This window comes from Branchiostoma lanceolatum, chromosome 9, assembly GCF_035083965.1.
Source record: "Branchiostoma lanceolatum isolate klBraLanc5 chromosome 9, klBraLanc5.hap2, whole genome shotgun sequence".
In the NCBI taxonomy this organism is placed as follows: domain Eukaryota; kingdom Metazoa; phylum Chordata; class Leptocardii; order Amphioxiformes; family Branchiostomatidae; genus Branchiostoma; species Branchiostoma lanceolatum.
The window spans coordinates 6,826,298-6,848,994 of NC_089730.1; the positions used below are offsets into that span (position 1 = coordinate 6,826,298).

General features: G+C 42.3%; 3 protein-coding genes across 9 annotated transcripts in view; 2 read left to right on the forward strand and 1 right to left on the reverse strand.

The window, feature by feature from the left end:
* The window catches only part of LOC136441320 (stomatin-like), a 43,976-nt gene extending 37,595 nt beyond the window's left edge, over window positions 1-6,381 (forward strand). For 2 of the 6 annotated variants that reach the window (XM_066437548.1, XM_066437551.1), the window contains exons 5-9: window positions 828-910; window positions 2,801-3,004; window positions 3,181-3,236; window positions 3,671-3,749; window positions 4,482-6,381. In XM_066437548.1, the coding sequence (XP_066293645.1) occupies window positions 828-910; window positions 2,801-3,004; window positions 3,181-3,236; window positions 3,671-3,749; window positions 4,482-4,676 (617 nt within the window). In that variant the 3' untranslated portion in view covers window positions 4,677-6,381. Of the gene's footprint in view, window positions 1-260; window positions 344-827; window positions 911-1,452; window positions 1,536-2,800; window positions 3,005-3,180; window positions 3,237-3,670; window positions 3,750-4,481 lie in introns of all 6 variants that reach the window. The other 4 variants (XM_066437550.1, XM_066437547.1, XM_066437549.1 and 1 more) reach the window with 2 other exon arrangements.
* A 4,701-nt stretch (window positions 6,382-11,082) lies between these two features.
* Window positions 11,083-20,831, reverse strand: LOC136442056 (piwi-like protein 1). The gene is made up of 10 exons (XM_066438658.1): window positions 20,488-20,831; window positions 19,700-19,867; window positions 18,539-18,676; window positions 17,412-17,641; window positions 16,143-16,810; window positions 14,960-15,169; window positions 13,868-14,100; window positions 13,223-13,407; window positions 12,616-12,705; window positions 11,083-11,504 (listed from the first exon to the last, which is right to left on the reverse strand). The coding sequence occupies exons 1-10, from the start codon at window positions 20,829-20,831 to the stop codon at window positions 11,098-11,100; spliced, it is 2,673 nt and encodes an 890-aa protein (XP_066294755.1). The 3' UTR covers window positions 11,083-11,097.
* Window positions 20,832-21,896: 1,065 nt separating this feature from the next.
* LOC136441311 (sulfotransferase 6B1-like) overlaps window positions 21,897-22,697 on the forward strand; it is a 59,270-nt gene continuing 58,469 nt past the window's right edge. Inside the window, exon 1 of one of the 2 annotated variants that reach the window (XM_066437524.1) lies at window positions 21,897-22,151. The gene's annotated coding sequence lies outside the window, so the exon portion shown is untranslated. The remainder of the gene's footprint in view (window positions 22,152-22,697) is intronic. The other variant, XM_066437526.1, reaches the window with a different exon arrangement.

Sequence of the window (22,697 nt, forward strand, 5' to 3'; positions counted from 1 at the left end):
ATATACATTTATTTATGCATAAGTGTTTTTGTGTGGAAATAGCTTGTGTTGGATTAGTGGTTAACAATGGAAATCTGTACAAGGTAGCTAGGGATTTTAATCGTAGACGAACTGTTGTTGTTGCTTTTGTCTTGAACCCTGAGGTGTACGCTACCAATAAGGGCTGCTGTACTTTCCAGGGACACAGTTTCTACCACTTGAGGTCGTTGAACTTAAACTTAGCGTGTACAAAATCCTCACTTGCTTGTTTCCTTCCCAAGGGATCTTTTTCGTCTTGCCGTGCACTGACGAATACCGCAAAGTCGATCTCCGAACCCAAGCCTTTGACGTTCCGCCCCAAGAGGTACCATATATATCGACCAACCACAGCCACCGACACTTTCAGACGGACTGTATTGAGAGGAGTGGAAATGGCAAAATTCATTCCAACTTCTGTTCCTTTACAATGTGATGGAAAATTAATGCTTCAAAGCATTTTTGCCTGTTTATGGCATCTTCCACTCCTCATTTTGACAGCCTGTCCTGTACAGTGTTCATGGTGATGACATGAATGCTACAACAAATGACAACTCAGCAGCACAATTTGTGGCCAACCCACACACTTCCATGTGCAAAAACATTACAAATAGTTCTGAAATTTTGCGTTCATTTTGTGTTTGGTTTACTGAAAATAAAGGAGGCTCGGCCCCTTGAGGTGTCGCCAAAAATTTCTTCTTCAGAGCCACAGAAAAAGTGCCTGGTTTGTTGTGACGTAGCGTCTAGCTGCTACCTTTGTCATGCACATACTCACCTCTGCGTATGTTTTGCTTTCTCGTTACTCTCGACAGGCATTTTCTTCGTACTGCCTTGTACCGATGACTACAAAAAGGTGGACCTGCGTACCATATCGTTTGACGTTCCTCCCCAAGAGGTAGTATCTCAAGACCGCTTTCTCTCGTCTTGCTGGTACCCTACTCCTCCCAAAAGGACCCTCTGTGTTTCTTAGACATTAGCTGGTGTCTTCTGTGTGCAAAAAAGATGTAGTCATCGTCATCTGTGTACAGAAAAAAAAAAAAATTTAGTGGCCATCAAATTGGCCGAGCATCAGTCCAAGGTGGTATGAAGAAGAATTTTGAATGACAAGAAAGCAAACTATACCCAGAGTTAGAGTGTGTGTGTTAACATTACAAGCAGCTAGACTCTACTTCACAGCAAATACGGAATTGTTTTGGTCATGTTTTGGCTTTTTATCCTTCTACAAAATGTCTTTCGTTCATTCTTCCTTATTGATTTTTTGAAGGAAATGAATTATGCTATTGGTTCAGAGGAAAATTGACCGTATGTTCATACGGCACAGTCCCAAAAGTGCTCGCTGTTTTGTTATTGTTTATAGCATTTGTGTCATTGTTATCATGCCAAGTGCATGCCATCAACTCAACTCAAGTGTATGTTTTACTTTCTTGTTGCTCTTAGGCATTTTCTTCATACTGCCTTGTACTGATGACTACAAAAAGGTGGACCTGCGTACCCTATCGTTTAATGTGCCTCCCCAAGAGGTACATCAAGTTTGTAACGACACCTGTCTTCTCTGGCTGGTACTGCAGATCCCCAACTGAACTCTTTTTTTCATTGAATAAAGTCATTGACTTCAAATTGAAATTTAAAAGAAATAAAAAAGAGAGCCAAACTTACAAAATTTAATACACTAACTTTAGTAGGAAATTTGTATGCAGGGTAACTTTTATGGTTGTATGAAGGCAAATTGTGGACAAGAAAATGCCGATAACTTCTCTGTATTTCTGAAGGAATTTTTCTCTTTCTCATAGTTTGTAAGTACTGTCAATGGTTTAAGGTTTTTGAATGTCTTTTGGGGAGATACATGCCACCATGACATAACATTAACACACTAACACCGTTATCATGCATGGTAGGCTGACTTTTTGCTCCTATTGTTGTCTTTTTTGTCTCTCTTTTTATCTGTCTTTCACAGTTCTATCTGGTATGAGTTGAATTCAGCATGCAACATTCTTATTATTTTTAATAGCACAATGTATGAATTTGTCTACTAACACTGCCACACGTATTGATTTAAAAAGCATGAAGTAGAATATGTTGTCATTGTTAAACAGACCTTATATTGTAAGTACTTTTTTTAATGTTGTGGCAGAAGTAGAAATACATAATAAATGTCTCACAGCTATTAATGCACAACACCATAATTTCCCCGCACCCGGAAGCTTGGTGGTCACATTTCTTTTCAACATGATCCAGTCTAATTGGAGAATTCAGTTTCACCTTTTTTGTCTCCAAATTGAGACTATTTTTTCAATGTCAGAAGATCTGTTGCATACCTCTTTTTTTAATTTTACCTGGTGTTATACATCAATATTATACAATAACATCATAAGAAACGGAAAAAATCGGAAAAAAGGAATTCTCAAATTAGAGTGGAGCATGTTCTTGCTACGGGTACAATGTAGGCTGCACCAATTTGATTTATTGGTTCACGAATTTAAAAAAAACGCTGAACTAAAAAATCAACACGAAAACAAAGTCTGAATGGAAAGTCTGTATACTATGTACCTTAAATTGGTACACTCAGTTTCTGCGAGTGAATGCAAACATATACAGCTTTTCCTTTAAGTACTCTGTCTTACGATGTCATCTTGGTTAAAAAAAATTTAGATACGATGAGATCTTGCTTGGAAAATGAGTATAAAATTTCCGAGAACCAAGAACAAACAAATTGCTGTGGCCTTATCAAGTTGCGATGACTCTTCAGAGAAAAGACGTTTTGCACGGAAATTGTTTTGCGCTGTAGATCCTGACCAAGGACAGCGTGACTGTGTCGGTGGACGCCGTGGTGTACTTCCGCGTCAGCAACGCCACCATCTCCGTGGCCAACGTGGAGAACGCCAACCAGTCCACCCGCCTGTTGGCCCAGACCACCCTGCGAAACATCCTGGGCACCAAGAACCTGACAGAGATCCTGTCCGACCGCGAGAACATCAGCCACACCATGCAGGTACGTGTGCTGCCAGCACTGTACTAATTACACCTGTCTACTTCTTAGACTATCTCTGACCTAAGAGGTGTTAATTGTCCCTCCTTGAAGAGATAAGAAACACTGAATTTCATTTCTCCATTCTTTTTGTCATAAGTCCCTGAAAATAAACTTTCTTTTCTCCATTCCTTCTGTAGTCCCAGCTGGATGAGGCCACCGACCCCTGGGGTATCAAGGTGGAGCGTGTGGAAATGTAAGTATGATTCCAACTCAATATTCTTTTGGATGTGTTTGACAAAATATTTTAAGACTTTTGCAGGGAAAACTGAATTTCTGCCTTCGTAAAATCAAGGCGTCATTACAATGTGAGGCCATCTCTATCAGTGGTCTGTTCATTTTTCAACTCGTATCTTAAAGTTTGTAATATACGAAGTAGTTTGGTTTAGCCTTTAGCACACTGAAGTAGCCGTTTGGTACCCCATTCTCTATTGGTTACGGAGTTAGGCAGCAGAAAGAAGGCTTCAAGTATGACAGCTGACTGTGTATATACATGTAAGGAGAATATGTGTGTATGTGCTGTTAGTATAGGCGAAGTTAAGTCTAATTTCACCTTTCCCTTTTCCGGTTTATACCCAGCCAGGTTCCTCTTGTTGATATTTACGAGTGTTTGTGTTTTCCCCCTTACAGCAAGGACGTGCGCCTGCCAGTCCAGCTGCAGCGTGCCATGGCTGCCGAGGCCGAGGCTGCCCGTGAGGCTCGTGCTAAGGTACGGTCGCACTTCTCACATCCTTATCGCACTTCTCACACCCTTATGCCATTAAAAAAGCACTAAACTCCAGAAGGGGATGATAATTTTAGGGAGTCATAATGCATCAAAAAGCATTCAGTCTTGTACTTAAGTCCCCAAGTATCCTCTAAGCAATCTCAGCCTATGGCAAAGCCTGACAAAAGTATAAGTTACAGAAATGATAACACCCCCTTCTGGAGTTTGGTGCTCTTTAAATAACCACAAATGCCTATCTGTAGTTAATGAGTATCAACTTTGTATTGAAGGTAAAAGGCGCTGCTATTTTTTCTAGTGATTTGGCTGTAAGAAATGGCAGACTTCTTGAAGTAGAGAATGAATCATTCATGATTGACCCACAAGTATCCATGTTTAGAAATACTGTGCTGTAGCGTTAGGCACCTAGAGATGGCACACTTCACTGCCTTCATGCAAACTCAGAAACACATAATTGTGACAAATAACCATACTCCGCATCATATAGTTTATAAGAAAAATATTTTTGAAGTAAAGATGAATTGCAAATGTTTTTAATACTGTGCTTTAAGAAGGGAATCGGAGATGGCAGACTTCACCCCCTCTCAGTCAAAGTCAGAAACACTCAAACACAAACACATACCTGAAACAACTCCCTTGGAGTGTCATGTAAAATTGTGTCAAATACAATATACAACAGCCATCGCTAATTGTGCTGAATCACCCTGCATTATTCAGGTCATCGCCGCTGAGGGTGAGATGAACGCTTCCCGCGCCCTGAAGGAGGCCGCCGACGTGATCGCCATGTCGCCCTCCGCCCTGCAGCTGCGTTACCTGCAGACGCTAACCTCCATCTCCGCCGAGAAGAACTCCACCATCATCTTCCCGCTGCCCATCGACCTCATCAACAACATGATGAGCGGCAAAAAGTAGAGCGCCACGGTCGAGGCACATCAGTTAGAAGGCTCCTTCTGATTGGCTGACAGGTGGAAATGTGCTCGTCTACGTGGCCTCGACTGACTGGGGAAATCACGTCTTGTAACTTGTGTGCCTTGACTGTCGGGAAGGGAGGGCTTTTACATAGAGGCAGCAGTGAAAGGCTTTGGACTTCCTCTCTGCATTCCTGACAAATTCGCCCCCTTTCATCTTAAAGGAAAGCTACACAAAAAATTGAAAATCCTTCTATGCTATGCTTAATATATTCCAAAGTCAAATTCTTACTTCAAGTTGTTTCACATAAGTCCGTCATAGTTCTGGGATTTTCCACAGTTTGCAACTTATGCCGTGCTGACGCCTTCTCACCTGATAATTGAATTATATGACGTCAGTGTTTCGAATTTTTCACCTGTTGATTGTATTATATGACGTCAGTGTTCTAAAATTCAATCATCAGATGAAAAATTTGAAACACTGACGTCATATAATTCAATTATCAGGCGAGAAGGCGTCAGCACGGCATACGTTTCAAACTGTGGAAAATCCCAGAACTATGACGGACTTATGTGAAACAACTTGAAGTAAGAATTTGACTTTGGAATATATTAAGCATAGCATAGAAGGATTTTCAATTTTTTGTGTAGCTTCCCTTAACATCCCAGGTTATAAAGATCACAACTATTTACATACAGATCAGGAAAGAAAAAGTAGTGTTGCATTTGAAACATTCCATCCCTAACACCCTCACCAACATATTTCTAAGATGCAGTAAGAATCGTAGTCACCAATGCAGATAAGAAGTCCACTAACTTTGCTGAGGAGGATTGTAAACAGCGCCTTGTGATCTTGTAAGTTGTACCTCTGCTGTTCAGTGAGTTGGCAATTTAAGTCCTCTGTCTACATATTATACCGTAGGAACACTGTAGAAGTGAAACATACGTATAGTTTAGTGTAATTAATGACTTTCCATGAGTAACATTTGTAATATAGTCATTCAATACCTAAGGTCGGCCTATCTCTGTGGTAGCAAGGTGAAAAATTTAGGAATTTTGAAATAAAAAGAGAAAAGAAATTGTTTTAAAATTACAGTCAGCTGTCTTTTAGAATTCAAAAAGTGCTCCAAAAATCGTTTTTTCAATCTTTTTATTCCAATGGTGATGAATTTAACTTTTAAGGATGAATGTAGTTGAACTGATCTTAGGTGTTGGATGATAACACTGTAACAGTTGTACTGTGACTTCTTGACTTTACGGCCAAAGAATGTTCTCTATAAGGCAAGTTTCGCTGTACTGATTGTCAGAAAGAGTTTTAACTAGAATAAAGTAGAAATGTCAATTAACGACGCTTGATATTTGTGATTGCTGTAACAGTTGTAAATCTTTTATGTGTTTGTTTGTTCTTGATTACTTCTGGAAACCGATAATATATCCAAGAGATCACCTGTTTGTTTTCGAGATTTTGTAGCAGTGTGTGCCGTGTATGTTTCATTTTTCACTCTCCAATGCAACCAATGCAAGCTCAGTGATTGTACTCGATGTAGAAAACATACGTTTGGTTTGATCTGAAGTACACACACTTTTTTGTCCACTTTGACAGTTATCTATAATAGAACAAATTGCTTTCGCATGGCATGCATATGGAAAGCTCCGTCGACCTGAGATTCATGTGAATAAAACATACATGCAAGCAGTTTGCTAGACTAGACTTTGTGTTTTGCTTTCTAAGGAAAAAGCATATACATGCTGAGGGAAAAGCTGCCTAGAGTATGGACCGTTCATTTCTGCATTGCAGTGCACTGACCCTACATTGGCTACAAATCTATTGTGCATGGATGGGTGCAAATGCGATTGGCTTGTGCATGTTTTGCACTTCGTTGATAGACACAGCAGTACTTGCACTGTACTATCATAATGGTGTTTTGTATGAGATTGCAGCATTTGTACATGTAATGAACTATGTACAAGTATTTATGTGCTTGTGCACCAGTCTACAAATGAAGTGTCATCATAACTGTGATGTCTTTGTGTCAAGTTTCCAAGAGCCGAACATTGTCTAGCCTCCTTAGCAGGCCGTATATATATATATATATATATATATATATATATAAGTCGGGCCTTTTTTTTTTGGCATACACACTGTATAATGCACTTTTTTTTAATGGCATATCAGTTCTATCTGTATTCGGTTTCTTGGTGCAGGCCTCAATGGAGAAATGTAGTGAGAAAGAAATGTAATAAGAAAACGGTAATTTATTTTGAAAAATACAGCGTAATTGGAAAACAAAATTAAAAACGCGTCCTTTTCGACAGGAGTCTGCAACGGAGGCTAGACATTGTTGGGGTGAAGCTAAGTCCTGTGACTGTAATTTAAGTCCTGTTCTGTTTTAAAAATTTTCACCTCTTATGTGATTGTGGAAATTTAGGAAAAATGTATTGGAGAATTTCGACATTGACGGAATAGACCTGGATTGGAGCAAAGCTGGTAAAACTGGTTCTGATATTTCGGCAGGTGGTTATGAAGTCTGGATTTTTGTATGCTTGTACATAATGCATTCCATATTCGCTGTCAAAGTAATTATTAGAAATTCAAGCTTCATTTATACACTCAATTGTGTCTGTTTCGGTGTTTGTAAGGACGTTCAAAATGGCCTATCCATAGTGATTGTGCAGTTTTGTGACCAACATTTTGCTCTGATAGAAGCCAGCACTCATGGGCAATATTATTAAAAACAAGAACATAATGAAGTCCTTATGATCACTGAAATATGCAGCACCTAGAGCTACTCTGGAAATATATTGTAGTGCCGAACAACTAACATTATGACCATACAACAGTTTACATACTGAACATACAAGCCAAACTACTAGTATTCCGTATATAATAATTATATATAAAACAATTACGTTATTTTCAACTTCTCAGAAATCTTACTTCTTACTGCTAATGAAGACTGTACTGATCTTGTAGTGTTTTTCGTAACCAGGCATTATTGATGTTTGGAAATAAAAATAACAAAAACCCATTGGCAAATGTTTGTTTTTCTTGAATCCCTCCAAATATGTCAATAATGTCTAGACCGGTAACGATTAAGCGACACAGGTCGGTTAAAGCGTGGCAAGTCTAAAGTGGGCCTTAGTTGGGGGGGGGGTGGGTTGGTGTTAACTTTCTTGTTCCTAGAAGTTGTGTAACAGTTGGGATCAACCTCCACTAACTGACCAGTCTAACTGGTACGGACCTTTACTGTACAAACTCAAAGGGGCGAGTACGCCGCTCCCGGGATTAGAACCCGCGCCAATCCCGATCCGCACGGCTTGGGAAATCAACGCGCTAACCACTTGGCTAAAAGGTGCGGACCAGTTAGACTGGTCAGTTAGTGGAGGTTGGTCCCTACTGCAATGCACTTGTAATACATGTATAAGAGTAAAGACAGTGAAATGTTGTTAGGTTGTGCAAAATGGCTTTTCGGGAGAGCAGTCTGAATAAGATATTTCGTAATGTGTAAAACCAACAACTCGCTGCAATACAACGGTTTTTAACATCAACGGGTGGCGTTACGGGAATTTGCGCGGGCTCCACTGCCTCCGATCCCGAGGACATAGCTCCCATAACGCGGTGAAATTTTGGTCGCGTATTTCATCATGGGCGGTTCCTAGAGATCGGATGCCGGCACAGAATATGTTGGTCTTTATGCTGGGAACTGCTAACTGTCTACCTTTTCGGTATTTTCGAATATAAAAGGCATCAAAAGAGAGAAACTTGGCAAAATAGAGGCGCCTTGGCTGGAATCAACACAACCCTCGTGGCATATCAGGATATCAGGACGATTTTGAGTCCATGTGTAGTTAAATGACGCCAGGCAACGTTTAACCCTGGGCAGTTAGAAAGATAAGAGGCAACAGAAGTAATATCATTTCAGGAAAGTTACCTTTAGTGCATATTTTCTCCAGTTCTCTCCGTTCAACAATAGAAAGCAATTCAATGGCTACCATCGGGCAGTCGATTTCTTGCTGCGTATCAAGGGCGTCACCAAGCGGATCAAAGAAAAATGGCACCACTGTAATATTACCAATGCGGTTTTACATTGGAAATTTAAGAGCGACTTCTAGCAGTCAATGATATAAATGCAGCAGATTGAGTCACGCGTAATGGTAGTTACCCTGTGATTGGTCAATATCGCTACCTAAGTTAACCAATGACAGTAGACATTGGAAATCTAATGATAATGATAAGAAATCTATCCGACTTGGCCATTGATCATTGATCAGCCAATCAGCATCTATACGTTCGGGTCACTTTTGTGTCATATTCCCGCAGGTCAAGCTTTACTCTACACCGATTGGTTTATTTATTTATTTTATTGGACCAATCAGCATCCACATCACGAAGAAGTCACCCTCAGCTGCAGTTCTACATAATTCCGCTAAGTATTAGTGGCGTTTTTGTACCGCGGGGAGTTAGAGGAGACGGACGAAATGAAGAACAAGCATGATAAACGCTTTCTTTAGGTAACGGACAGAATCTAGGGTTAATCTTAGAGAGTTAAGAGTCTTGTAGTGGTAACGTGGCAAAGGTAGGTGCTATTGTTTCCCGTATCTTCCTGCTAGCAGTCGTCCATTGTCCACATGGGTGCATGTATTGATTCAAGCGAGGACATAATGTCCTTGATTCAAGGTGCAATTTGCATGTCATTTAATGGGCTCCAGACTGAAGAAACAACACTAAGTGTTGAAGCAACTTTGTTACATCGTCTTCTTTACAATACAACCTATCTCCAGATGCACCAAGTGTTATGATACGTGTTTTTTTGCGCCCGTTCGCATCTGTGTGGGGGCTTCCAGGAGACGCCATGCATATAATCAGCGAATGAGCTGCTAAAATTTTACCATGCATGGTGCTACATGACAAGGAGAGAGTGATAGCTAAACCTTTAGAAATTGCACCCTTGTACAGGACAGTGTCTGTGTGCAGGTATTCATTGGCAAGAGATCTGATATATTTCAATCAATGTACGACACGTTAAATTTCAATATGTTGCTCTATCCCATATGATTGTATGTACACAAACTCATTTTTATGCACTTATTTGTTTCTTATGTATGTATGTATGTATGTATGTATGCATAGATGTAGTAGATCTTACGAAAGTCGCTGTACTTTTGTTGTGTCAATAAATATTGTTGTATATTTCCTAAACCGGAAGCTGTTGTAATGTCTAAATCCTTTATCACGAATGATCATTCAAAACACAGACCTTCCTATCCCCATATTTACACTCAATTGGAAAATTTTTCAAATTGAGGAAAACAGCCCCTTTAGATTGCTAAATGAAACTTTGTCGGAAATACTTGTAGATAAGTTCACATCAGTCATTGTATTTCAGCAGATTGAATGACGAACCGGGCCTAGACCTCTTTACCTAGGTACCTGTACCTGAAGTTAACATGCACAGCTGCAGCCATATGCAGAAATTAGGGAGTCAGAACTGGGGCAATCTGAAAAGCTTATTATATTTAAAACCTTGCTTTTGACTTAGGTTGAAGCTGAATGTAAAAAAATGTATTTCGAGTCCTGAACACAATTGCACGTAACTCACAGATGGTTGCTACCTTTCTTTAATAAATGACACTTAGAAGGAAGGATAGATCAGGACAAAGTGGCAGTTAACGTTTGCTCAAGTTACAGAACGTATAATAGCACCACACTATTGAACAGAAATCATCTCATAGATAGATAAATGATACAGTAAGGTTCAGCATATAGTACTCCACACCAATGCCACGTCACTGGGCATAGTATATTTTAAGAAATGCTAACAATAGCATACAAATAACAGTTTACATTGACATTAAGTGTGTGACCTAACTATTAAAACTTCATAATTAGAACTAGAAAGCTAAGATTGTCAAATGTAACAATCGTAAAGCGCAATTAAGTATCTAATTTGAGAAGAGAGCAGAACCTCAACGACAACAGAGATGCATGAATGAATGAAAGAAAGAATGTTTTTCAGGGACAGGGATAGATGTATGAATGTTGTTCAGCACCAGGGACAGGGATGGGTGTGTATGTGTTGTTCAGCACCAGGGACAGGAATGGATGTGTTGATGTTGTTCAGAACCAGGGACAGGAATGGATGTGTAGATGTTCAGCACCAGGGACAGGGATGTATGTGTGAATGTTGTCCAGCACCAAGGACAGGGATGTGTGTGTGTGTGTGTGTGTGTGTGTGTGTGTGTGTGTGTGTGTGTGTGCGGATGTGTCTGGATGTTGTTCAGCACCAAGGACAGAGATGCGTGTGTGTGGATGGTGTTCAGCACCAAGCACAGGGATAGATATGTGAATATTGTTCACTGACAGGGCTCTACTTTCTAACGCATTAACCTACGGTCCATCCCAACGCCGTGGTGGTGAACGGTGTTCACAGGAAGAAAAGCAGATCGGCCAACTGGTGATCGTATCTTAGGTCCCTATGTAGATGCTGCCCTGCTAAGAAAGCCAACTTGTGCGCATACTGCACGGGCGCCGGCACCCTAATGGTACCGGGCCAGTTGAAGTACAGGTGCGTCAACTTGTAAGTGATCTTTTGCAACATCTGCACGGGTATCGTCTTCCCCTCGCTCGTAGGCTCGTTCTCGATGACTACGTAGTGCGTGGGGCCCACTGTTCCCTGCCGTACGGACTGGGACACCAGGTAGAAGTTGCTCCACGATTCGTCTTCGTAGATTCGAGTGACGGATGCGCAGATCGTGGTGCCTGGAGTCGGGTTGGACAGGTATCCGCCCTTGTCGGCCATGAAGAACCGCGCACTGATTCTCTTCTTGCAAACTAGGCAAAAGCAGAACAGGACACGGTACAGTACAACTTGTCAGACGCACCCAAGCGTCTTGGTTACAATGCTAGTAAATCTCCTGTCACACTTGTGCGTTAAAACAAGTCCGCAGCAGTTGCGTATTTGACATGTTTTTGGTTTAGGTTAAGTTTGAAGCCGAAGAAGCCATTTCTTTGGTTCGATAACCGGGATGTACAACGGTGGGTAAGGCCACATCAAGTAAATTTTATGGATGACATCCTCCACAGACTCCAAAATTAATGAGATAGGGCGAAAAAAAAACAAGGCGAGCCAAAAAAAACAAGATTCCTGTGTTTCCAAATGTTGAGATCATAAGTCTTGTTAAACAAGAATTGAGGCGACGAAATATGATATCATGACCAACAGGTCTTTTAGTCCTGTACTCGACCAATGTATTAGTCCTGTATTCATTCATATATAATATAAAACCTCCTTGATTCAATAGTTAACATGTTCTTGTAGATGTGTATACATTTCAATAGACTAATTACAACAAATGCAGAAAAGAGCTTGTTGTACCATCATCTGAAGCAACTACACTGGGTATTCATATACGATGAATCACCTTGTGTATACAGCTCAATTAACTAGACCCCCCCCCATTATCTATATAATGTCCTTGCTAGAACAAATGCAGAAAACAGCTTTTATCATACCATCATAGGCAGGAACTACATTGGGTATTCATATGCAATGAAACACCTTAGGCTTTCAACCTTTACGACATATTTGCCAATTTTTGGCATGTTGACCACCGTCGGAGGGCAATGAAATTTCTTGTTTTTTATTTCGAAATCAGGCGAAAATTAATGAGCGCGCTGATGTCATCCATAAAAATTACTTGCTGTGGCCTAAAAGTGAAAAACAGCTTCTTCCCTTCAAACTTTACTTAAACCAAAGAAATGTTCATGCGCAACTCATACGTACTTAAATATACGCACAAGTGTGACAGGGCCCTAACGTATTGACAAATTCGTCACATCACAACAAATTGAAAGTATTAACAACGACACATTACGTGCAGACAAACATATCAAACAAACTTCAAGAATGTGAAGACACTAAGTAAGATGATTTTGTTCGTACCTATGACCGTGAACTTTGGCCTCTTGACATTAGCCTCGCCGGTGTTGATCAAATCACCGATGAACGCGTCTGCAGCCATCTTCAACTGACCTGACAAGTGACAGATTTTACACGAATAAAATGAATTCCACAAAGAGATGTAAAAAAAGTAACTAAGAACGCGTTCATACTAGGCTTCGCATATCCGGATATGTCCGGATTCGGGGTATATTCGGATATATCCCTTTGCGTTCATACCAGGGTTAATCCCAAATCTTCTGAGTTATTTCTGAGTTAGAATTATCTGAGTGAGTGGTCAACTAGACTCTGATACACAAGGTGGTATTTATCTATTGACTGGTTTGTTTGGTAAACTATTTTTCTTGGTAAATTGCAAAGGTGCGACCCATATGTACCCAGCACCCTTTGCGCCTTAGTCGATCTGTGGATATCTTAAAGTTGAACCTCTTGGAACCCGTTTGCTCATCCATATCGACTGAGTTGACACATCTAAGGCCGAATTTACACTTGTTCTTTTAAACTGTAGTACTACACATCGTGTGTAGTACTATAGTTAAAAGGACAAGTGTAAATTGGGCCTAAAATGTTCATATGAGTCTTCACTTACTTATCTCCATTTCCTTAACCATGGCCATCTGGGAGTCTCCGACGCCGTCCCTGAAGACGAGGATCCGACCGGGTAGCCTCTGGTCGTTCATGCCGTACCATCTCTTCAGGGCGGCGTAGAACAGTTTACCGATACTCGGTATCACCTCCTCCCCCTGTCCCTGCTTCTCTGTGGCCGAGTAGTACCTCCGTGGGCAGAATTGAAATCGTTCTTAACTAAATCAGACAACTCCAAGTATTTTCGGATCATCAGTTTTTTCTATGCACGTTTGTTGACACTTCCACCCGTTTCTCCTAGCTTGTGTTGGCTAAACATGTCCTAGTGTTGTGAGACAGTCTTGAAACATCTCACACCCATATCCTGAACTCTGACCTCCGAACAAACTTTACGTACAAATCCTTCTGACTCAATTATCATAGTCTGTATCTAAGTATTTTAAGGACACTTATTGATGTATAACTGAGTTGTATGACCAATTTTAACGTTAAGTTAAATTGTATTATAACTTAGTTAAGTGTAATTTTCTATTTATATATTTGTGTTTTTGTCCCTGTAAATGTTGGCTCTCGAAATCAGCCATGCTGCCTAGCTGAGAGACTGTGTAGTGTCTTGTTACACTTCCAAAATAATGATAAAGAGTAGTACCTCGTCCACGAGGCGTTAGTCGTGGCCACGAAGCCGACCCGCGAGAGTTTCTTGGCCTGGTCTGCGCAGTCGTGGAACACGTCTATCCCGACGACCATGGTGCTCCGCGCGGGAGTGGGTAGGTCGACCTGCCAGAGCTCTCCGCCGAGCTTCACTCCGATCTGATAGGCGATGTTTGTGCAGATAGACCGCGTCTTCTGCGTGTTGCCCCTCAGCTTCCCACGTGTTATCACCTGGTTTAATGTATGACATATATACATTATACATTTAAAACGACTTTGTTGTTGATAAGAGCAGCGCTAGTAGATGTACAGGTGTACACTTAAAAAAAAGCATTTTTTAGCATGATATTCATTCTATACTAGGTCCGGTTTACCCCTCCAATCGCGTCTCCGTGGGATGATCTGTATGTATGAAGACTGTCTGCGAACTCTATCATTCTATCTCTTGTACCTTCAATATGTACATCAGTACTGTTGGCAGTATAACGAGAACGTTTGGTTCTGTTCGTTACATACACATACAGCTCGAACACTGTGGGTAAACCTTTGACCTGACACGTATGTGTATGCCGTATATCAGAGAGTTGTTGTACTGTAGCTTCAAACAGGCGTAGAGTCGAAGTCAAGGTCAAAACAACGATACGCATGGTGGCCTTTTAAACAACATGAATGTATATGGCACACGCGGTTTCACCTCTAGATATCTAGTACCTCCCGGTCCCCTTGTTTTACAAACTGAAGACTCTACTTGTGTCTTACATCATTTCTGGTAATGTGTGGTGAAAACGTCAGCTTACCGCTGCTGTGTTACAATGTACTGTAATACTGTTGCAATTCAAATAAGGATATCGTTGAAGGCGGCGGGGGAGGCAGGACGATCTTCACCAGTCTCGTCCTAGTCTCGTGTTCTCACGAGACTAGGTCATTCCGTGATCAAGATGTACAGTTGACATCGAAAATTTGGAGGTGCGTATCTCGTTACCGTTTCTTAGTCACTGATTGAGGAATATTCTAGCTATATAGTAGTAACCTTCAAATAAGGAATTTTCAACCTTTCATTTCAACAGTTACTGGTGTACATAACCCGTACCTGGCAGGGAACGGGGTAGTCCACGTAGCACAGTTTCTTGATGGCGTCATACCTCTCCTTGTTGTCGTTGGGCACGATGCACACCAGCATCTGCAGGTCTTTGACCTCTTGAACGAGCTGGGTCAAGGTGCTGATGTACGTCATGACCCGATCGTCCGGCAGTCGGGCGATCCTCTCGTTTGTCACTTCGAACCCCATCCTGGGGGCGTCCTGATATGATAATGATAATAGTTTGTTTTTATGGGTCAGAAATTACCCGAAATGGCAGCCTTTCTAGCGCTGAAATGATGCAGTGCATTACAGATTTCACACAATACACAACATATATAGTATATTATCCACACTTGCATTTTGTGGAACTGTCGCAAGGGTCTGGGCGGCTGCCATTCGGCGCCCTCAATACGACTTTCCCCAACCGAAGTCAGGTACCCATTTACACCTGGGTGGAGTGAGGAAAGTCGTGTAAAGTACCTTTCCCAAGGGCACAACATCGGTAACATGACATGATTCGAACTTGGGACCTCTTGGTTCTGAGTCGAACGCTCTGCCGTTGCGCCACACGACCCCACGATCGATCATGATCGTGTTATTGTCGAGAATCAAAGATATTAGATGACTGTGTGAGAAACAGCTGGACGGCTATTATACTAGGAATGCTAAGACGAGTTCGTGACATATTATGGGGGCAGCACTAGACAAACAAGGAACTTTACGCGGGCCTCCCACAAGTGTCAGACAAGATACGGGCCAGACGTTCAAGGGCCCAAGCAGATACGCCCCCCCCCCCCCCAAAAAAAAAAATTTGAAAAAATCGCTAGTAAAACGCTAGTGGGAAGGCCTGCAACAGAGGCTACAAGGTTTTGCCGGACACTGCCTTAGAAACAGCAAGGAAATAGTCTCAGACTGAGTGCTATGGTCCCCGACACATGCGAGAAGAAGGCAAAGAAGATCACCCCTAACATACATAGATGTCATGAAAAAAGACATCAGTATACAAGTATCATTAGCCTGAGGAGGGTGGCAGACGGTCGACATAAAAGTTCCTCCTGGTCGAGTAGAAAGCTAAGGAAACTCTATACTCAGGGATAAGTCTTTGTTTTCAACAAAAGAGACTCTGTAAACAAGCACGAACTTACGATTAGATTATCAAAACACAAGTACTAGCATGGCTCTAAGCTCTAACCTGTTTAAAGTTTCCGATGAAGTTTGAGGCAGCCTCCATGATCGCCTCCGGGCACACCACGAACCAGGTCTTCAGCAGCGGCAGGCCCTTCACCTGGGTCCGCCTCAGGTGCCCGGACCACTCCGCTTTAGCGCCAGGATCGCACCGCTGCCCGTCGATGAGGATGGTCTGCCTACCCAGGTCAAGTCGCGGGGCGTTCAGCAGCTTGGGCTCGACCTTCATACCCCACTTCTCCATCTCGGTTCTCGTGGCTCGCGTTCGGTTCAGCTTCTTGACCAGATCCAGTACCATCTTTGCCCGCTTGGCGGGGTCGGGGCGTGTGTGGGTGGCCAGGTCCTGCATGACGCGGAAATCCTGCCGCATGGTGTCTTCGATATTCGTCATGTAACACAGCTCGGGCACGAGGTAGATGAACTCGTCGTTTTCCGACATCCCCGGGCGCCTCTTTCTCCTCCTGCTGACAAGTAGCGGCTGATGTACGTCCGATATCTTCCTGTTGTAGGTCTGAGCATAGTACTCTGCGAACGAGATCGTTTGGCCCTCCTTTTCAAAGGTACTGTCCGGGTTTCGGTCGAAGTCGATGTCGTCGACGGTGTAACTCTTGTTGTTGTAGCGCGTGGTCACAACTTTCCCCAGCATTTCTCGGCACATGTCTCTCTTATAGTCTCCTAATGTACATTGAAAAATAGACAGTGGTTTTCCTAATATTCTCAAAGCATGACTGATAGTTAATGGACACATTGGCGCACAGTTCACCATTTATGACAGGTCAAACTTTATCTAGTCAACACATGGTAAGAAAAACAGACTAATTCGACTGATAGTTAAAAAAACAAGATATAAAAAAACAAGATAAGTCAAGAGTTACGTAATCGTTAAGACAAAATTAGGAAAAATAACAATATCATAGCTTCAAACTTAGAGAAGAAAGAACAAATAGTGACTTATAACCCATGCCATGGGGAGGCTAATTTCCGCCTCAAAAATGGGAAACAGGCACATGTCTTCACGTGAAGACACTGTCCTTTAGCAAACTTGATAAAACATGAACAAGAAAAACAGCGGCATTGTAATTACAACTGTAGTGAATCTATAGCTCTTGAAGGAAAGGATATAGATATCTTACATGTTTTTTTTAAATTATGATTTCAATTTCTTGGTTGCTTGTTGTGATCCCAAGACGACGGACGACGAAATTTATGAACTCAGAATTTAACTAAAGGCCCTAACCCAACAATTCATATTGCACTATCCTAGCTCTCTTCATACCTTTGCCTTTCTTCAGGTAGACGGCGTACATCCGGTCGTACGCAGTCTGTTCGCGGAGGATCTTGTAGGACAGGTCCACGGACAGCATGAAGCCGCCCTGATGGTACATGATGGCGGTGTCGAAGCCTGGCATCACGCTCAGTTTGTGCTGCGGGACAGGCACGGCGTCCTCCTGGCAGTAGAAGTACCGGCGGATCTGCCTGTATCCAAGCTTGTCCAACAAGCAGTGCCTGAGTAACGATAGCATCAATGTTGTTTTAATCAATCCCATCCTTCTAAAACAGCTTCCATAAATTCTCCTAGCTTTCACCATTTGAATAATTTAAAAAAAAATCCATCTTTTTACTAAAATCAACCAACCCTCTTTTGATTCAAAACGTGGGTTACATCATTTTTCACTGCCTTCAAAATAGATGTCAAACCCAACCATAGTCAACCATAGTTAACATAGAACTTTCACATTAGACTACATAACTATTCCGATTTCCATGTATCTCCATGTACTTGTTTGTCTGCAATTAGCCTTTGGGCATGAACTTGCAATAAAATTATTGTATTATTGTATCAAAATAACTCGCAGACAAAAGTCTGGATTGTGTTATGCTGACAAGTACTTGGAAGGCGTTTCAAGAGTTTATCCATTCTTAAAGTTGAAAAATAATGAAAAGTCGATTGACACATTCAAATTCATTAATGATCATACACATTGAAAATTCAATACATCTACGAGGAGGCGTATGTGCCATTAGGGCATTCTTTGTACCAAATACAGTAGACATAACTTAGGAATAAGTCTGAGAACAGGGATTTAACTGTTCAACTAGCTAAGGCATAGGCAAGTTCTTGTATCGTGTTCTTGTATCAAAGACAAACAAATATGATTGTTAAGGGTTAACACACTTAGTTCAACTAGGTAAGACATAGGCTAGTTCTTGTATCGTGTTCTTGTATCAAAGACAAACAAATATGATTGTTAAGGGTTAATACACTTACGAATGGCTAGCAAATACCATAGAACCAGAGACATGACATATAACCTGGAAGAGTATTAGTACAAATCAAATCTACTTGACCATTTCTGTGCACTGACGGAACTCCATGCGTGAGAATAAAAAGAAGACTCAAACCTGAAGACTAGGTTGTAAAACTGCGTGGCCTGCGGGTCCGTTGGTCCCATCTCCCGGGTCAACATGAACTTGGCCCGGTATCCCTTCCCGCTCCAGTCTTTAACATCCCTCTCCAGTGTCCTCTGAGTGGGGCACAGCCTGTGGGAACAAGTAACACGGAGTGGTATCAATTTTTTTTGCAAGAGGAATAAAAGAGGACACGGGCTAAAACAGTCGGGAAGCATAGGCTAGGGCAAGGGACAGGACTGCTTGGAGGATCCTCCTGGAAAGCAAGGGGCCAGTTTCTGGCCTGAGCACGTAGGCAGTAGGCAGGACATCCGGGCTTTACAGCCATCCCTCAACGGAGACGGGGGCTGCCATAGACTTTCTGCAACACATGGTTCACTGCTCTCCGAGTCACGGGTTCAATCTGCATAACGTGGCGTCACAGAAGCAGTGGATTGTTCATAAAGATTGGAGCTGATCAGTGGAAAATTTGTGTAAGTCCAATTTTTGTGTTGGCAACTGCAGTCCGGACTGTGGTGTCATCTGTAGTTTGTGTTTGTCATGGCTGATAAAATGAAGCAACCGAAATAGCGTGATCATGGTAATTCAATGGACACAGACGAACTCTCTAGGTTAAGGAGGCTGTATGGCCCAGGAAATCTATTCCTGTCGGTAACCGTCATGAGGGGGTTGGGGGAGGGGCGGGGCAGGCTTAGTCACGTGTGAGACCGCATCCCGCCCACTGCTACGCCGCCTAGCAGCGGGAAGTAGAATTAGTCAATATAATCTTGGGGATCCGGGAGGGTAGCAGGCGGTGTGCTAGGAACTTACCCCCTACCCCCAAAAGCACGTTCAAGGGGTCATCGATACCAAGCTTACTTTCCATGTGAGTCGCCGCGCCAGAGGACTCGCCGGCGGTTCTAAAATGCATCTGTCTAGCTCTATCTAGTACGAAAAGTTGCTATACACTTTCTGTAACACCATGCTCATACCGTTTCGAACTCTGTGATAAGATAAGTAGCATTTACTCTCTCAGACTAAAAAATGCCTGGTAAAAAGCGAGCCGACGCCATCTGCAATATTCACAGAGGATGAGAGGATCTGAAAAACTAATGCCACCCATCCAAGGTGCCTTATCTCAACAGTTACAATTATTACAATATCGATATCTGTTACCTTGTTGTGACGTAAAGCATCTTGAAGCCGTCGAACAACCAGGTGTAGTTGGCAGCTCGCGGACCGAATAACTGGTCGATGAACGAGCGACGCCGCTTCCGGTTATCCACTTCCGGTGTGAAGGACACATCATACACGTACAGAAGCCAGTTCTCAGGCGGAGTAAACCTAAGAATGGCAGGATATAGCAAACAACGGTGCTCTATGATAAGTATTGGTCGTTTATCCCATTTTTTAGGTAAAGACATTATTGCCTCGAAAAAGCGTCCTATATACTTGCACATGGGATAGCGATAGTCATAAACATTTTGATATTTTTTTATACCACAATACCTTATGGTGAAAAAACCCCGGTATCCCTTGTTTTCACCAATAAAAGGGATAGATTATCAGGTCTCTATAATAGACAGAGACAATATGACGTTTGTGAAGTTTTTCCGACAGTTATGACGTCAGGTTTTCATTCGTTGTATATAGTACGAAGCTTCCCTTATCACTGATACAAGGAAAAAACAGATTCTGTACTTGCCATTATTGATACATTTTTTTATCAATATCAATCGGCCGACTCATCCTCAGAAAAAAGTTTTATAGTGACAACGCTACCGTTAAAGCTGATCTTCATAAAATCATCTAATATCATGTTGTAATAGAAATGTTTTGCCATGCTGGATGATTATCTTTACGAAATTATAGTGAAAAATGAAATGAAAAGCATTATGCTTTACTTACGTGGATTTATCAAACTTAAAGAGATGAGCAAGTAAAAGTTTATAAATAAAACGAACCGTATGAAGTTGGTGACAACTTGTGGGCCGGCGTGTTCACCGTCGCCGCTCTCTGACGTACCGGCGTGCCGGTCAGATGACACCGCCTGAAGAGACAGACGCCGCACCGCTTCTACCAACGCTGCTGGGTTCGGTGGATCTTCTTCACTCGGATTCGTTCCTAACGGAGAGGATGGGATGGAGAGAGGGGTCTTTTCACCGTCGGGGGTCCGCCCAACCGGCCGACGGACAGTGTCAGGATCTTCGGCGCGCGCTACGGCGGCAGCTCCCCGACCGCGACCCCGTCCTCTGCCCCGGCCTCTTCCTTTGGTTTTCGTCGCGCTCCAAACTTCGTCATCATCCATGCTTGGTCAAACTTGAAACTTATCGCTTTTAAATCTATCTATGTGATATAAATCACTACAAAGTAGAAGGGATAATAGAATATTCAAATACAAGATAAGACCGCGCAGCAAGAACATTTACCGCATGTAACGTTACTCAAACTGGTAACGGATGGATCGAACGCGGGGCATCATGGGAATTCGAAAGCGTCGCTCACGAATATAGATTTCGGGGCCGTTCGACTGTTCGGTATTGTCATTTCGGTGCGGGTATGAGCACAGAATCAAATCAGTACAGCGTATATACTGTTGAATATGCTCTTCTGATGAAGATGATAGTGAGGAAAACGTCGAATACGCGTTCAGCACCAAGGACAGGCGTGTTTGCTCGTGTGTGGATTGTGTTCAGCACCAGGGACAGGCATGCTTGCTTGTGTTTGGGGGTGTTCATCACCATAGACGGAACTGTTTGCCTGTGTGTAAATGTCATCCAGCACCAAGGACAGGAATTTATGTCCAGGTGTGAGTTCTTTGTGTTCAGAACCTAGGACAGAAAATTTGCCCGTGTGTGGATGATGTTCAGCACCAGAACAAGAATCTTTGACTTTGTTTTCACGTGTGTGTATGTGTGTGTGGGTGTGTGTGCGTGCGTGCGTGTGTGTGTGTGTGTGTGTGTGTGTGTGTGTGTGTGTGTGTGTCCGTGTGTGTGGTGTTCAGTAACAGGGTACAGTGAAGAGGCGTGACCTAGAAAGCGCATCAATGTTTCCGGAACTGACTCCAAACCCTTCAAGGAGCGGTTTGCACGACTCCCCTCTGTTCCTAAGAACGGAAGGAACGATGCTGCTGACGAGGTTTTACTAGAAAAATTGAAGCCAATCAAGTAAGAAAAATTAACTCAATAATTACCGAGAAAAACTTTCTATTAAATTTCACTCGTGGTATGAATTATGTGATTTTATCGTACTCCGATACTAAAACAGCTGCCCTTACAATAACAGAATGGGCTAGTGTCGCTTATATCGTTATATATGTACTTCTAAAGCTGTTTTACGAAGACCGCTAGATGTCGCTATTGTTAGTGTTAGGTTAGGTTAGGTTACTGACCTGCACGTAGCCTGGGTCACGTTCACAGCCGCGGCTAAGTATATCACTAGCCACGGTTTGCATATCCGTCGTTTTTACTTGTGTTGGACGACAAATACGACCATCTCAAGATTTCTGAGGGTCAGAACGTTGTCTGCTAGGACCTGATTACCATCAGTACCCTGCAGTACTGCTGTACGTGTTAACAAGTACTACCGAAGCTAAGGGTAACAAAGCCAGGGGGCCCATATTCGAAAGGTAAGTCAAGCTTTAACAATGTTTGCTAGCATCACAAGAATGTGGCCGCTGTATGCACAAGACGTTTCACCTTGAGGAGGCTGGGAGTCAAGGTCATCGTAAGTTTACCGTCTTTGTTTGTCAAAAACAAACAAACTTGATTTGCACCTCTGTGTTCGTATGTGTGTGTGTGTGTGGGGGGGGGGTATATATCTTGTTGGTGTTGTTAGTCTGTGGCTGAATAGGCCGGATAGACAGCATAACTCTAGTTACGACTTGATTAATCTTATATTTGGTATGTGTTAGGTGCTGACTGAATACAAAGGTCAAGTTCGATTATCGGTATTCTATGGTACTCCAACCGAACTTCAGTATGTAACGTTAATGTCACCTTCTCTAAGACGGTTACGTCTTTGGTTAATTTTTCTGTTGGTGTGTTTGTGTACATGCATATATACTACGGGAATGCTACTCATTTTGGTGGTAGGTTCGGGAAGAAATTATATATGTTGGTATCTGTTAGCGTCGGAAAATAGCCTTTTTGGTGGAAGCAAATTAAAAACAAAG